Source organism: Cibotium barometz, chromosome 6, assembly GCF_041138505.1.
Source record: "Cibotium barometz isolate CiBa-2024 chromosome 6, ASM4113850v1, whole genome shotgun sequence".
NCBI lineage: Eukaryota > Viridiplantae > Streptophyta > Polypodiopsida > Cyatheales > Cibotiaceae > Cibotium > Cibotium barometz.
This window is the reverse complement of record NC_141051.1, coordinates 15751701-15768217: the sequence shown is the minus strand read 5'-3', so window position 1 is coordinate 15768217 and position 16517 is coordinate 15751701. Positions and strand designations below refer to the sequence as shown.

Below are 16517 nucleotides of genomic sequence, written 5' to 3'. Positions count from 1 at the left end.
AGGGATAGAAATTATGGAAACTATATACCACAAAGCCTTGATCAAGATATACTCATAATTAAATAAAGTCATTGGGACATGGTCACTTAGTTCATCAATGGTGTCTTAAGGATGATTGGTAATGATATGCCTCAAACAATTCAATTGCATTAATGGGATGCTATCTTTCAACTTTGAAATGGACCATGGGTAAGCACATTGATCTATGTTGATTAGAACGGGTTTTATAAAGAGGATTTGGACTTGGGTCTTATAATCTCTACATTTTAAACTTATAGTTCAAATAAAAAAATACAATGGACTTTTATAAAGTTAGTGGAAAGGAATTTCATAATGCTAATCTTAATTTCTAACAAACCATTAAAAGCCAAATACTATGTGATAAACTTGAATTTATGCAAAAACCTTGAGAGTTTGGAAAAGGTTCAATCACTAATGTATCTATGACCTTACTAGTAGTAAGTGTGCCATGCCTTGTGTTAACTAGCTAAGGGATGTTTTTTCACCATTAATTGATGTGGAAAATCCTAACTTGGCCTCTTGATATCCATGCCTTACTTGTTGCTATGTGGAACTATACCCAAGCCTTGTAAACCTTGGCTTGATCTTGCAAGCTCATGTGAGAGTACATTAACTTCAAACTATAAACCAAGGAATCCTATAGATTAGCATAACTTTCATCCTTGTGCATGGGACCAAAACCTAATTAAGGACTTCCTAAAATAAATCCGTCTCAAGAAATATCTATGATCAACCAACACACGTGTATTATAAGGGGTCTAGAACTTCCATGGCCTTAGCATCTACAACACACTTCTAAACATTTTTTATGCTTATAATGTATTTTTCTAGTAGCACTAAGAAAAGGAATAATGTGATACTCAAGGTAGCTTGATATAAACATTAAAAAAATGAATTACATACCTTGGTACACTATATTTAAGAAACTTACATCTACAGACTACACATCACTTGCACCGATTTTGCATATGTGCAATTTAAAGCTTGTGTAGCATGCCTTTCTTTTACACATCACACCAAGATAATCTCATTCTCGTCATTGTATGCTTGGGGAAGAGAATTGTGTTGGCATCGAATTTCAAGAAATCAATCTTAAAAGCAAACGTTCGTGTGACTTGTCAAGTTATGGATTGCTCTTTTACTAAGTTCAAAATTCCCAAGGAGGATCATAGTAAGCACAATCAATTATGTTGCTCCCTATCTAAAACAAAAAGGTTAAAAGTTTTTTCTATTCATTACATAAGCACCATCATTCCACATTGAAGTTTCGACACGTGCTCTCTTGAGCCAAATAACACACACATTAACAACTTACTTGTATATAGCAACTTTTTGAGCAACTTTGGAATAAGAAAAAAAAGGATGTATATTTCATAGCAAAGTGTATATTGTACCGTCTTGACATTTTGATTTGTAAAATATACTTAAAGTTGAAAAATACATTGGTGGGCCCCTGTAATGGCTTGCAAGATGAAGGATAGAGAAGAAGAGAAAAGGGACAAAATTAGCGCACGTTGCAAAATGGCGCCAATATATACCTGTGTGCCTGATTCATGTGATTAAGGAGCCATTAAGACTAAACAAGGAGGAGTTTAGAGTATCGGTCAAAGATGGTAACTATAGGTTTAATGCATGATAGCCTCAAAGTGGGTTAGTGAGTAACATTTTATGAATGAGGGACTGATTTGATGAGATGATAACGTAATTAGAAGAGCTATTTAAAAGGATAATGCATGATAGGTTGGGTTAGCGATTAATCGTGATGGTAATGATGCTGATGCTGATCTAAGAAATATGTGGATGCTTGTTTGCCTAGATGGTAGGTGAAGAAGGATGATGATGCATGATGGTGCGGTGATATGTTGCATGGATTAGCCCTGGATTGCATTTTTACAACCAGAGGGCGCCGGCCTCTTTGAGTTGGGGGATGAGGCCGCCGCTGATGTGGCAAGCCATGAGGCGGTCGAGGCCACCGATGAGCTTGCCACCAACAAAAACGGCCGGAACGGCGGGGCGCTCGCCCATCATTTTGACAAGGGCGCGCTCCATGTCGGCGCCACCGGTCTCCTCATCCAGCTCCACCACGGTGGGGCTGACCCCCATGCTGCAGAAGAGCTTCTTCACTACGTGGCACATGCAGCACGACGACACGCTGAAAACCACCACGGCATTGTCGGCCACCACCCTCTCCACCCTCTCCACAGGGCTGAGTGTTCTGGATGCCGCCTCCATGGGGCTTATGAGCTGCAAAGTTGGCCTCCCCTTGCCGGTGAGCTTATCGTTCACTGAAGCCAAATCAGCAAGCAACAGGTTGTGCATTTGTCTCTGCATAATCTCTCAATCCTCTCTCCAGCAGCTTATATTGATTAAGCACACACCAAAATGATGATCCTCAATCCAAAGGATTTAATAAACCACCTTATTATCCACCCTCTGCCTAGCTGCACACCTTATATAAGCATCCCCATTGGACACACTTCTCGCGCTTCCTTTGCTTTGCGTTGGAGTTGCCGCCTGTTCAAAATTTTCCCCTTTCTTCCCACGCGTACCTCGCGCATGCCTTACAAGCCTGATGATCTGGGGAGGCTAGCCATCGCTGAGCTTGATGCTTGCCCCTTGCGCGTGCACCGTTTTTGTCATATGAAGTCCCCTTCCTCGTGTCATGTGCAGCTCGCTAAAGAGAGGAAATCATGAGGCGACATACTCATGAATTCAAACGAGCTTCTTACGTTAAGTCAAGCCGGCAACAATGGCAGCAGCAGCAGCAGCAGCAGCAGCAGCAAAGATAGCTATAGAAAGCAAGCACAGAGATAGATGTGGGTAAAGAACTCACTGTGCAGTAGAGTACCCAATGAATAGACGGATTAAGTAGGGATGAAGCAAGGGGTAAAGTATAAAGATATGCCTAAAATCTAAGGGGGGGGTTGAGAAACTATATAGATGGGCTGTGGGGGATTCAAATATCGATGAATTTATCAAGATTAAGGTTTTGGAATAGTGGAAGTACAAGATTTATGAGCCGGTGAGGGGTCACGAAAGCGCGTGCAAAGCAAGCTGGTGGAGGGGGCAGCAAATGGCAGTAGTAATGGGAAGGCTAGGACATCAGGCGTGAGCAGGTGTGATGGGCAGCTGACATGTGCGGGCGTTGCAGCATCATGTGGCAATAGCCCCCTCTCTCTCTCTCTCTCTCCCCCCCCCTCTCCGTTGCAGTATATGATGTCTGTTGTATGTATTCACTCATCAGTTATCACCATGCATGTCTCCATCCATCTACATGAACCATCATGATGGAATTTGAATGGGGAGTTGCGAAGGAGGTAGGTCGTCGATCACCAAACACCATACATCACATTAGACAAAAAAAAGAAATCATCTCTCTTCGGCTGTAGATTGAACTGCACATAAGAAAAATCTCTCCAGTCAGCCCTTTCTATGAATTTATAATATCACCGCCAATTTCCCACTATAGGATAGGGGTAAACTTGCCCCACCCTTATTCCTAGCCTTCAATCAAGCAATATGGATTGAAAAAAATCAAAGGCTATAGTGCAAGGTTTGATCTCAGCAAATTGCCTACAACAGTGTCTCGGAGTTAGAGAAAAGATAATGATGGGGGCATAAGAAGCATGCAAAGGGGAGAGAAGAAGGGAGGAGGATTCGGCGGCACCACTCTCGAAGCTAGAGAGAGAGAGAGAGAGAGAGAGCAGAGGCAGACAGACAGACAGACAGCATGGGCAACGAGGAAGCGTGATAATAATAACGGCCACAACCAGCATTAGATTTATAGCCAAATTTTTATTCTAAAGTGTCCGCGTGCTGTGGTGCGTGCTGTGGCGACCAAGACCAGTAACGGAGTCATCTGGTGACGCGCTGACGGCGTCACCGTGGCCGCCTTTCAACGTCAGGAGCGCCGTCTCTCAACCGGCCGGCCAGGCCCCACGCGCACGTCCTCCTCGCTCCCGAGTCCCAACCTACCCACCCTTATCATTAGTTTTGCTTATGCCAATTTGGCCCACGCACCCCCGCCCACGACACCCATCGCACATTTCCGTTTCAAACCTCCCCTCCCATTCCGTTTCAAATCAAACACCACCCAGTACCATACATGCATCACCATGCCATCACTAGAGCCCGATGAGGTCATTTGTACAGGTGGACGGAAATTGACATAGGGCATCCACCCTTATTTTGAAGGATATTTCACATTTTTGGCACTCGCTCCTAGTTTTCATACATTATCTTTGAGTAAAAAACAGCTTTCATGCATTACTAGTAATAGGGTTGCGGAGTACCCAATGATCCGTGTGGCCGGTTCTTCCTCTCCAAATATCCCTCCCACCCCTCCACCTCATACACACAGGCCCACCCTCCATGGCAATCCCTTCAAGGCATTTTCCTTGCCCTCACTTGCAACAGCCTCACCCATAATGACCCCATCTTTCCCACGTCATCAAAGTCACCCTCCTATATCTCTCATTGTGTATGAGAGACATGCCAACTCTCTTGCAGTGTCTTCCCATTAAAAAAATGTTTGTCTATAATGAGAGATTTGTTATAAGAGGCTACTTTTATTGTGCGTTACGGTCGATGGAGGTCTTAACTTATATAAGCCTAAATTATGACCCATTGAATATTAGGGTCTTAACTTTTATAAGCATAAATTATTAGAAAATGACCCGTTGAATATTAGGGTCCCTTATTGGAGTGGCAAGCTTAGAGTGCTTGCCACCCAAACAAGGTTCAATCCTTAGCCCATTGGTTTGGATGGCCCCTGTGTACACGCAATCAAAATGTGAAGCCATTGTAGCTCAAGGTGGAAACAATTCACATTCCATCATTGTCAAGGGCCCTTTGATTACTTTTGACATGGAGGATGACCTCAACCCCCTTGTACATTTGTCAAGGTAAAGTGAGCTCATTACAAAACAAGGTGGAGGTGGTTTGACGGGTAGCCAGTCCCTCAAATTTATCTATAACCTACATTCCATTCCTATTCATTTACTTTCTATATAGCCTACCTTCCATTCCTATTCATTTAATTTATCTTAGCCTACCTTCCATTCCTATTCATTCACAATGGCTCTAACTACCTTCAAAAGTTGAAACTTACCAATCCCTTGTGTTCAAGCACATGTTACCCTCACAACGTACCTTTACATCAACAATAGTTTTTCTTGGACTTCGTCTTCAAAATACCGTGAATACATATCAAAATGGCAAAACAAAGCATGAAATCTTCCAAAAATCAAATCAATTAAAGGTAGTGCTTTCATTCATGTACATGATACCCCCACAATGCCAGGAGTCACTTATAAACCAAGAATCCATGCTATTCAATAGAGAAAGTTCATGATATATGATGTTATGACTTATCTAATGGCAAAGACCCATGTTTCACTATAAATATGAACTTATGTATTTCTTACTCTAGGAATGGCATCAACATATGTACGAAGATACACCATATAATAATGCCTCTTCCCACCAACATGAAAGGTGTCCTATGTGTCAACCTTGGCATCTACAAATCAACTTATTCCTACCCTCACTTTCACTCTTGACAATTAAAACTAAACACACATATAACCTTTATTTTTCCCCAAAATTGATATTGAGTGGAGCTTCTACTTCGTATACTTTCTTTTGGACCTAGTTTCCCAAATCCCTTGGGACTAAGGTACAAAACCCCCACATTCATTAGTTACAATGGTGCATAGGTTTAATATTATCAACATTTAGTCTACCAATAGTAGTCGATAGTTGACACCAAGAAAGAAGACAAAAAGTGTTGTCCAACCCTGGTTCATACTATGTGTGTGGGTGATGACATCTAAGGTATGGGTGTGATTGACACCTTTTAAAAAAACGTTATTCCTCTAAAAAAAATCAACTGCACAATCTTTCTATTTTCTTTTTATGACCACTTTTTTTAAGAAGATGCTATGTTAAATCTCAAAGTCACTAACATGCATCAGTCAGTCAACATGGCTTATGCAAGCATACACTTTTATTTCGTAGATTTTTCGATGCCACATTACCATAAATGATGAAATGCTTACAAAAATATCACATCAACTGGTAATGATTGTGAATTCCCATATACACTTGTAAGTCCATAACCATGTTCCAAGGTGGTTTTGAATGTACGGCATGAAACTACAATTTCTAGGAAGTTAGTTTTAAACTAGTAGCTCATTACGAAGAACACACTTATTAATCCATAAAACATGTTATTGTTAGTCTCTCAAGAAGGGTAGTGGCCCTTCAAGTTTTCATGTCCATTCATATGCGCCTACACCTCACCCCAATTACCCCCCCACACACTCTCACGTGCATGCACAAGCACACACATGCATATAAAAAAACATATGAATGATTGTGCACACAAGCATATAAAAAAACATATGAATGATTGTGCACACAAGCATATATAAACAAACATATGCATGATTGTGCACACAAGCATGCACATATGTACATGTATGCACTCATACATGTATGTGGAGCCATGCACAAAAACAAACAAAAAAACATACATGTATGTATACACATACTCATACACACAAAGTTATTCAAGAATTTGCATGCTTCTATGCATGCACGTGTCTAGACATAGGTGTATGCTTGTCTACATTTATGTAAATGCACACATGTTTGTGTACACACATATGTGTGTGTATGCTTTCACACATGTAACCATATATATGTGTTTTTATGCACGTGTGTGTGTGCACATGTATGCATGCATGTGTGTATGCATGCATACATGGGTGTGGGTGTGAGTGTGTGTGTGTGTGCACACATGCGTGTGTGTGTGTGTGTGTGTGTGCATGCATGTTTTTGTGTGTGCTAGGAGGCCATAGGGGGAGTATGGTGGGAGGGCTCACAAACAAAGTTCCTTGTAAAAGCATAGAAGATTGTGGTCCAACAACCGAGCCACTCTAGGAAGGTGAGGGTGGCGATGGATTTGGAGGAGTCGTAGGGGTATGGGAAGAGGCCATGGGGGACATAGAGATTAATAGTGGCATGCCCATACTTCAGAAGCGTGGCCCAATTGATGAGGTTGGCAGTGATGGGGTGTATGGAAAGCATGAAGAGGTTAGCGGGGTTGTCGAAGGAAACCTAGTTTTGGAAAAAGAGGGTGACGAGGAGGTTGAGGGATGGGCGGGAGAGTTTAGTGATGAGGTGAGGGGTTCATTGATGAAGATGTTGTGTTGGAGAAGGTTGAGGTGGAGAGCACGCTAGTGGAGTTCTAGAAGTTGTGGAAGGTTTTGGGGTGGGGTGGATTTGGTTGGCAACTCAGTGGCAACATCCATTAAAGCATCGAAATTTTGCTCCATGGTGCTGGATGTCTGTCCCGTAGTTGTTGGGGTTGGAGGGCACGCTCTTCGGCTATCTGCAAGCTAGGCATCCTTCTACTGTAGGGTTTGCTTGGCCACTTGTTTATAAGAGTCGAACGGATGCGGTTGCAGCCATCCTCAATAGTTCGGGCACGATGATGGAGGTCATGAGCTTCCTTTTGGGTGAGGAAGAGGGCATGGTTGGTGGTGTGGGCGTCCTCCCTGGCCACATGGAGTCATTTGTTAGAGTTGGGTGACAGTACCCAATGCGGTACCCAATGTGGTGGCAACTGTATTCTTGCGGTCTTCTAGGGACGTCTGTAAGTGGGTGGATTGGCAAGGAGGGATTCCTGGAGATCTTCCACTCTGGCCAGGAATGTGTTTCCGATGTTGGTTGGAAGGGCACCATGGGAGGACTTGATGCCTTTTGAGTAGGCCTGTTTTGGGAGCAGAAACACCTAGCATGGACCCAACGGAGGGTGTACAGTAGAGGGACCTAGGCTTGTTGTGGATGAGCTGGGGGAGTGACGGGAGGGGTTGGCTCCCTGGGTTGGATGTGTGGAGAAGGTTCTCCTTGAGGAACTCGGTGGTGCGACAAAGTTCCTCCTCCTCGGCGGCTTTGTGATGGGCCTCCTTCTGTGCTTGACGATTTGCATGGTGGCATTTGGAGGGGGTGAGGTTGGTGAGGGCTGGGGTTCTTGGAGAGGGGGATGAGTGGATGTGTTGCTCTAGAGGCAGACAAGGTGTGGAAGGTCCTCCCAACCGGCGGCGTGGTAGAGTACTAGGTTAGCAATGATGAGGAGGCTGCTAGCGTGCCCTGGGTTTCAGAAAATCACATGGAGCTTTTTGTGCAAGTATTCTGTCCAATGGACTATGATGCCCTGGTGGACACGGGCACGAGTCGAGAGGTTGCATATGTTGAACATGTTTGCCTAGCGGGTTTTCGTCCACGAGGAAGGAAAGGGCATGAGCAAGCATAACAAGCTCCTGGCGAGTGATATTCTACCACTCCACTCTATCCTTGGTGGTTGTCCCCTTAGAAGATGCTGCGCACATGGCACATGACCTTGTTGTGTCGTACGTATGGTTGCTCGACTCTAGGGAGGTGGAGTGTATCCTTGACTAGATCAAGGCTGAGATGGACATTGTGGGGAGCACCCTTGCTATCCCAGGACCTACCTTGTATCCTGGTTGGCATTATAGGTCTCTACGAAGTAAAGGCAATTCAACAGGTCCGGACCCCATGGCTACATAGTGGGCAATCAGTTGAGCCCTATCTGCTCTAGCGTACGGGTGAACACCCATAGGGTTTGCAATGGCCCAATAACAAGGCTCTTTGTAATAGAGTAGCTTGTTCTCAACCTTGTGTGTATTCTTGATGGTATGGCCATCAACCTACTTCATGAGGGCTTCACCCAGATGGGAAATTTGGGTGGGGTGCTTCCAGTACTCCTTGAATCTATGGGCTGGCATGCCTTCTCTTCTTCTATGGTGGGTGGTGAGTAATGACCTCATAGGAGGAGTCATAGTGCTTTGGTTTGGCCATGAGAGCTATGGGTGAGAAAGCAGGTAGAAAGTAGTGAAAATTAGGGGGGAAAATTATAACAGTTTGGCTAGGGGGCAAGAAGAAAAGTGAGGAAAATGAATGTGGGTGGGCCCTTATATAGATTTTCAAGGAAGGTACGTCTGTGGCTACACAGAGGAACGTGCATTCCTTTTTGGAGGAATGACCATGGTTTCATCAAGGAACGACCATGGTTTCATGAATGAATGATTGTGGATTGACCAGTGAACGGATGTGGCTTTGTGAGTGAGCGGTTGTGGCTTTGTGGACATGGAGTGAATGGTCGTGGCTTGTTAGGCATGAACAACTGTGGCTTCGTGAGTGAGCGGTTGTGGCTTGATGAGTGAATGGTTATTTGCTTTGACTTTTTTTTTGTTTTTTGTGCACCCTGTGAACAAGTTTTGTAACCTAAGATTACATGGTCAGCACCCATTACGAGTTTGTACTAACACCTTGCCCTGTTGGCGATTAGCGAAGGCAGGTTCAATTGGGTTTGGGCAAGGTTGGTAGCTCGTTGTGAAGCCTTGGTGCCTCATAGGAGGGAGCTATTGGATGATGAGGGGTTGGAGAGGAAAGAGGTTGAAGAGGGGTGTATCAAGGGAATCATATGATAAGGGCAGGTGGGGTAGCTGAGGTTGATGGGATATCACTTGTGGAGATAGTGGGCGTGGGTGGCCATTCCTTGGATTTGCGTTGTGCTATTTTTTCATCTCATTGTGTTTATGTTTCTCCTCTTTTTTAAGGTGAATGGCCCTTAAGCTATTCTGCGTGAGTGGTCCGTAGTAGCGTTTTAGTTTGCTACTGTTCAAATAACTGGCCATCTCGACCATGTTAAGAGTTTCAATGCACACTGTGCCTTGTGGGGTTATTTCCAGTCACTAGGAAAGGTCCTGGTCCTCTATATTTGAGTTTCTTCTTGTGATTTTGAGTGTTGTAGAGGAGGACCATATCCCTCTCATTCTGGTCATCAAACCATTTATTGTGCCTTAGTTTTTTGACAATCATTCCATATACAACTCTTAGATGTGTTTCATGGAGCTTCTCAAGCTTAAAGAGCCAATCGCCTCAGGGAGTCTTTCTCGTACAACAACTCTTAAGCTTGGCACCAAGAATTCCATCGACATCATCGCTTCATTTCCATATGTTAATATGAAGGGTGTTGTGTTAATGGCTTTATGTGTGGTGCGATGAGCCCAGAGTGCGGTAGGCAACTTTTTTTCCCGTCGTTTTTGCGACTTGCCTCCACGGTCTTGGTCAAGATAGCACATAGGGTCTTTTTTGTGCTTTCTGCTTGGCCATTGGCTTGGGGGTAATAGGGTAAATATTTTCACTGTGTGACCAAGAATTCTTGTAGTAAGAATTCATTCACTTATCGAGGAATGGACGTACATTTGTGAAGGTACGGATGTACGCTTATTATAGACACTGGTAGGTACGGCTATGAAGGTAGGTACACTTTTAGAAATTGGTAGGTATCTTGAATGTGCCGAAAACAACATATTTTCTAATAGCTACCTTCAAATATTCCCCTAACAGTGCAAGTGTACTCCTTTTATACCCTTTTTAATGCACTTTATGCTCTCTTTAATGCACACTGCTCACATTGATGAAGCAAATATAGGAAAATTTTGCTAGAGAAAGTGAACGAGCGTGTTTTAAGATGACTTTTCCAGAGAAAGTGAATGCGTACGACCGTACCTCTGTAAAGTGAACAATTGTTCACTTTTGAGAAAAGAAGTCCAAGACTGAATTGTGACAAGTTTCTTCTCTGGTTTTTCATGGATTCCAACCTCTCAAAGATGATTTTTTGTGTGTTTTTATTCTTGTGGATGGCTTAGGCTAGTCCCAAGATATCCAATCATGCCTAGAAGGCCTAATTAAACCTAATTCCCTAAGATTAATTGTGAGATTTAGCTAGTATGCATTTTTTAACTAGTTGAAGAAAAACAAGAAATTAATGGACTCAAGAGAAAGATTAGGGCACTTACTTGTAGCTCCCAATTTTGGTGTAGCCTCATAAGCTCTTCATGCTCCAATTCCTCCATTGAACTCCATCATATGAAGAAAAAACAAAATCAAAATCTCAGACATGCATCTCATAACCTTTCCTACAAGTGGATTTGCATTCCATCCGAGAAAGTCTCTAGCTAAGGAATAGAATGTGGAGAACCCTAAGCTAAATGCATTCCCTTACACAAAGACACCAAATTTGTTCACATAAATGAGCATACTTTCTTACATAAGAGAGAGAGAAGAGACAATGCACGGGTTGGTTCTGAGGCTAGCATTTAGCCAACCCTAAAATGAGGGTTAGCTCCTCGATGTGAAGCTGCTAGGGGCTCACTCCACCACCACTTATGTCCCTCAAGTGGAGCTTTCCTCACTCTAGGTGAGGAGCAATGAGATAAGGAGCTATGGAGAGTACTCAATTCCTTCATGTGTGCAAGAGTGAAGGTGACAAAGAGCAAGAAGAAGAGGCAAGAAAAGGGAACATCACTTACATGCACACATATACAATCAAGCAAACAAGCATGTATGCACACAAGCTTGCCGCCATAGCCACAAGAGAGAGAGAGAGGGAGAGAGAGAGAGAGAGAGAGAGAGAGAGAGAGAGAAACTCAATTGGGATAATGGGATTGTCCCCTTTTCATATTTCATATATACATGAGCTCTCTTTTTACAATGTTGACCACCCATTTAATAATTGGGGTCCCAGCTCTATGTATACCTAGGCTTATGCTCATGGTGGCCGGCATTATACAAGTTGTAAGATCGGTCATACCATATATCTTTTACATGAAGCGCTTAGGGTGGTTGACATAAAAATGAGTTACATGAAGCATAACCACACTTAAAAATAATGTTAACCAGTGTGGTTAACACTACTTGTCGGTGTTGGGTCGAGACTTGGCACTTACGTGGTTCTGAACCACATAGTTGGCGGCTCCGGAGGAGACACAACTAATACTACTATACCCAACAAGATAAGCCAACTCTAACGCATTGTGCCACCGATCTGCCTAGGTTAAGGGAATTGGTTGCATCTAGAGAGAGTCTTAACATGGCTCCTAATCCTGCCTTTGGAAGGGAGTCACTTTCGGGCAGCAGGATTGACTGTGGACACAGACACAAGTTAAAAGACATGTTCAAAACAGAGAGAGAAATGACAACTTGAGAATAAAACAGGTTTGCATAGAACTACAGATGAAGACGATCCCAATAATCCCTGTATTACTGAGTAAGGCAGCTTAGCCCGTATATTGCCACACCCTCTCTCTCTCTCTCTCTCTCTCTCTCTCTCTCTCTCTCTCTCTCTACTCTCCTTTTCTTTTACATACGCCTGGGTATTACCCGTTGGCAAGAACAGTTCCAAGGTTGTTACAAGAAAGATCCAGAACTGTTACGCAATGGATATGCTTGGCAAGGTAGTCCACTACTGGGGTTTCTACCAACACGTGGTGATCACGGTGGATGCTGCCAGTAGAGGCAGCCCTTTGGAATACTATCTGCTCAGGATGTTTTGGCCTTCTTCCTCCTTGGCTCCTCTTCCACCCATAGGGTGGTCTACCTGTTGGTTCCAGAAGGGTTGTTGTCTCTTCTCCTTCTGCCAGGAAGCTCCCTTAGTGAGGGGCACTGGCAATTTTGCCCTCTGTGTGAGCTGTTGCCTCCGCACCCGGTTCCGTGAGTTACAAGATTCTCCCACTTCCTTCCCGGGATCTGGATAAGGGGCTTCTCCTGCATGTGGACTCCCCTTCTCGTGAGTTTCTTCTCTAACCTCTTGTCCAACTGGTTCATAAATAGTGCAATTTCGTTCCAGTTGGACAATTGGATTACTCGTGCTTGTTTCGCAGCCTGGATTAGACTTCTCATATGCTTGAGAGCTGTCTCCTTGTAGAACTCGAAGCCTCCTTGCCTCCTCTTTTCTTGGAACCTCTCCTGCATTTTCTCCTTTTCTGACTTTTCTCTTTTTGCCCATTTCTGGAAGTCTTCAATCAATTTTTCTTTGTTTCTCACCTCTGTGGCCTAAGCTTTTTTCATAGCATCCCAGCTGCTCCCATCTCTTTTTTAGATCGGCATAAGTTGTTGTCAGAGTGATGTTCAGCTCATCAACCGTCATCTTGCCCCCTTTCTCTCTTGTGACTTCGTTCATGCCTCCTTTAGGGCTTTGATCGTTTCCCCGTCTTGTCTTTGCTACTCTTTGTACTCTTCCACTAGCCCTTTGTACTCCTTGATCTGGGCTCTTAGGGCAACTTCATCATTAGCCCTTTCTTCTAGTCTTTTAGTTGCTGCCCAAGAATGCTCTCGCAGCTCATCATCGGGGATTATGTCCATTGATGTTCCTTTGTAGATTACAAATTCCTTCCATTTCCCCTCGGACTGCTCAGTCGATTTCTTGCCACTTTCTTTCAAAAGTGTGAAGCATTTTTTCTAGCTTTCTACCTCTGTTTCCAGTTGCTTGATCTTTGTCCGCAGCTCCTTTTCTATGGTGGTCTCTCTCCCGCTGTGTCCTGCCTCCATGCCCTTCTGAATACCTCTAGCAGACCCCACGGCTCCCACTAGTTGTATCCTTACTGGTTCTGCAGAGTTAGGCTTTTTGGATTCCCCATCCGGATCATTCCTGTCTCTTGAGTTTGGAGGGGAGCTATTTGCTTGCAGGTAGGTGTGGGGGACTTCATGGCCCCACTGTCAGGCTTCCTTGAATACTCCTCTCACACCTCGTTTATATCTTCTAAAGCCTAATTTTCCCATTGCTCCATCTTTTAGGCCTCTAGCTCATAGACCTCCGGAAAGTCTTCTGCGTCCAGCACAGCCAGCTGGGCTTTCGCCTTGACCAGGTCCACCTTATCCTTGTCCGCCCCCTGACGTGGACTTCTCTGATGATCCTTAAGTGTTTGTCTCTAATCATGCTCACCTGTCCTTCCGCCCTAGCTTGGCTTTCAGTAGTGCTGTCCACTTCTTCCTGTAGTCACTTCTTTATTTGTTCTATCTGGACTAGGGCTTTCCTTAGTACGACCATCTCCTATTTTGTTTCTTCATTTTCCCTCTGGAGTTTTTCTAACTGCCTTTTTATTTCCTCCATCTAGGCCGCCTTTGTCCTTCTTCTTCTTAGCTCCTCCTAGAGAGCGTTGCTTGTTGACTTCTTAGTTCTTGAATGGCGGTCTCCTTCTGCCTGACTGCATTTTGTAGCATGGTTATTTCTTTGGCCCCATTCATCATGCACTTTTGTAGATAATTTAGGCTCCCCTATACCCAGCTAGCATCAATACTTTCTGAAAAATTAGCAGGATAGGGTCTAAAGGGCTCGGCCTGTGTTTACTCAAGGTGGATGGGCCTTGCCACCATGATGCCCTTCTATTGTTGAGGTTCTTGGGTAGTGCTCTCTTGCTATGTCTGGAGACATTGTGCTGAGAGGGCTCCCTGTTGTTTTCCTGATCCTTTTGCGAAAGGATGGACTTTCTGACTCTGGAAAAGTCCTCCTTGAGGTATCTGCTATTTTTTTCTTCTCCTCTTGTCTTTCCTTTCTTCCCCTTATTCTTTTCACCAAACTCGAATGCCCTCTTCCTTTCGGTCGGTGTCTAACCTTAGCTTTTCCCTACCCTTCTTTAGGCCTACTTCTTCCTTGTTTCTCTTTTCTTCTTGTCTAGTTCCTGCCTGTGCTTTACACATTGCCATTATGTAGGGGACGACCTTCATCTTAGTGTTTGGGCGGTCGACGTTTCCAATATGGTCCTTTATGTTGTTGTACAAGACTTCTGCCCAGGTCACCTTTGTTCTTGCTTTTGCTGCTTTAACTAGTCCATATGCCTTTCTTGACATGCAGTATAGCTTGTGGATGAGATTGATCATCTCCACCACAAAGCGTATACGCTTTTGCCAGTCCTCATCAGGCGTCCCACTCCTGCAACTCACTACTCTTGAAACACCTTAGTCTTCTCTCATAAACCCACATCGCTTTTAACACAGAAGAATCCCCCTTAGATAACCAACTTCAAAACAAAATCACAAGACCAGAGCAAGCTCTGTCAACATAACACCAAGGCTCTCACACAGCTCTCTCATACCAAATCTCTCCCCAAAAAAATCCATCCACCTTTTTTCTTTGTGCGTAAGAATACCCCTATCTCCATGCATGCTTTCCCCCTACTCTATCTAATTCTATCGGCTAGCTACTATGCAAAAAATCTAATAGCACGCAGCTGATTGCATCGAGTTATAAATACGCAGCCGCCCATGCAAGCTTCCTAAGGTTTTTAATTTTACCCAATATGTTATTTTATTCTTCTTGGGGTTGGGAGGAGCATCCTCATAGGGCATATCCCCTTGGCCATAAAAAATTCCAACACTGTATGGCTTCAATCTGTAGAGCCATTTACTCTCCTTGAATGAAGTTGATCATCCAGGTCTACAAGCTAGTAGGTTCCATTCTCATACCTATGTATAACTTTAAAAGGACCTTCCCATTTAATTTGGAATTTCGTCTGGAAAGTGTTATTCAACTTGTTGCTACTATACCTAAGCACCATATCCCCTTCCTTAATGCCTTTATCCTTCACTGTCTCATTGAAAAACTGTGCTCTTCTGTTGCTCAGCTGGATGTAATGATCCAAAGCTTCTTCCCTTGTGAATATAACTCTTGAATATCCAATAACCTCTATCGATACTCATCTATGTATTTCCCCTGATGCTTGAATAGAAACTGCAGATTGGGGATTTTCACTTCAATGGGAATTAGGGATTCCTTCTCAAAAACCAGATGATGTGGTGAAAACTCTGTAGCTATTCTTACAGTTGTCCTATATGCCCACAGAACTAAAGCTACATGTAAGTCCCATTGCTTGGGATGTTCTTCTAGACATTTCATTAACATGGTACATAACTCCCCATTGAACCTCTCAACCAACCCATTACACTGTGGATAATTGGGGGTTGAGAACTTGTGAGTAATGTGCAATTTCTACATAAGCTCCTCAACAATTTGGCCTCTAAAACTAGGTCCTTGATCTGTCAACATCTCCAAGGGCATACCAAATCTGCCACAAATATCATCAAAGACAAACCTGGCTACTTCCTTAGTAGAAATTCGTCTTACACATCTAGCCTCAGTCGACTTGGTAAGATAATCCACTCTAGTTAAGATGTAGGTCCTACCCTTGGCGGTTGTGGGTAGAGGGCCGGGTAGAGGGCCAATGGCATCTAAACCCCATTTCTCAAAAGCTCCATATGAAACAATGATTTTCCTCAACTCATGGTGAAATACTCTCCTTCCTTGCTTCTGACATGGCTCATAGCTTCTACACCAATGGTAGACATATTTCCTCACACTAGGCCACACATAACTTGCAGTAAGAATTTTCCTCAAAGTCAACTTCAGGGTAAAGAGCCCTCCACAACCCCCTCATTACATGCAACAATTATCAAAAATATCTCTTCTCCGGTTGGGACCCTTCTCAGAACCATATCCTTGCCTTTCATGTACAACTGATCGTTAACAATACTGTACTGCAGAGCCCTTCTAATGAAACCATACTTTTGTTTTCTGGATAAACTTGAAGGTACCACACCTTTATGTAAAAACTCTTCCACTTCATGTA

General features: G+C 43.6%; 1 protein-coding gene across 1 annotated transcript; it reads right to left on the bottom strand.

Moving 5' to 3' along the window:
• Positions 1-1346: 1346 nt before the first annotated feature.
• Positions 1347-3789, bottom strand: LOC147637446 (glutaredoxin-C1-like). Its single transcript, XM_086799233.1, has one exon. The coding sequence runs from the start codon at positions 2350-2352 to the stop codon at positions 1912-1914; it is 441 nt and encodes a 146-aa protein (XP_086655359.1). The 5' UTR covers positions 2353-3789; the 3' UTR covers positions 1347-1911.
• Between the last annotated feature and the right edge of the window lie 12728 nt (positions 3790-16517).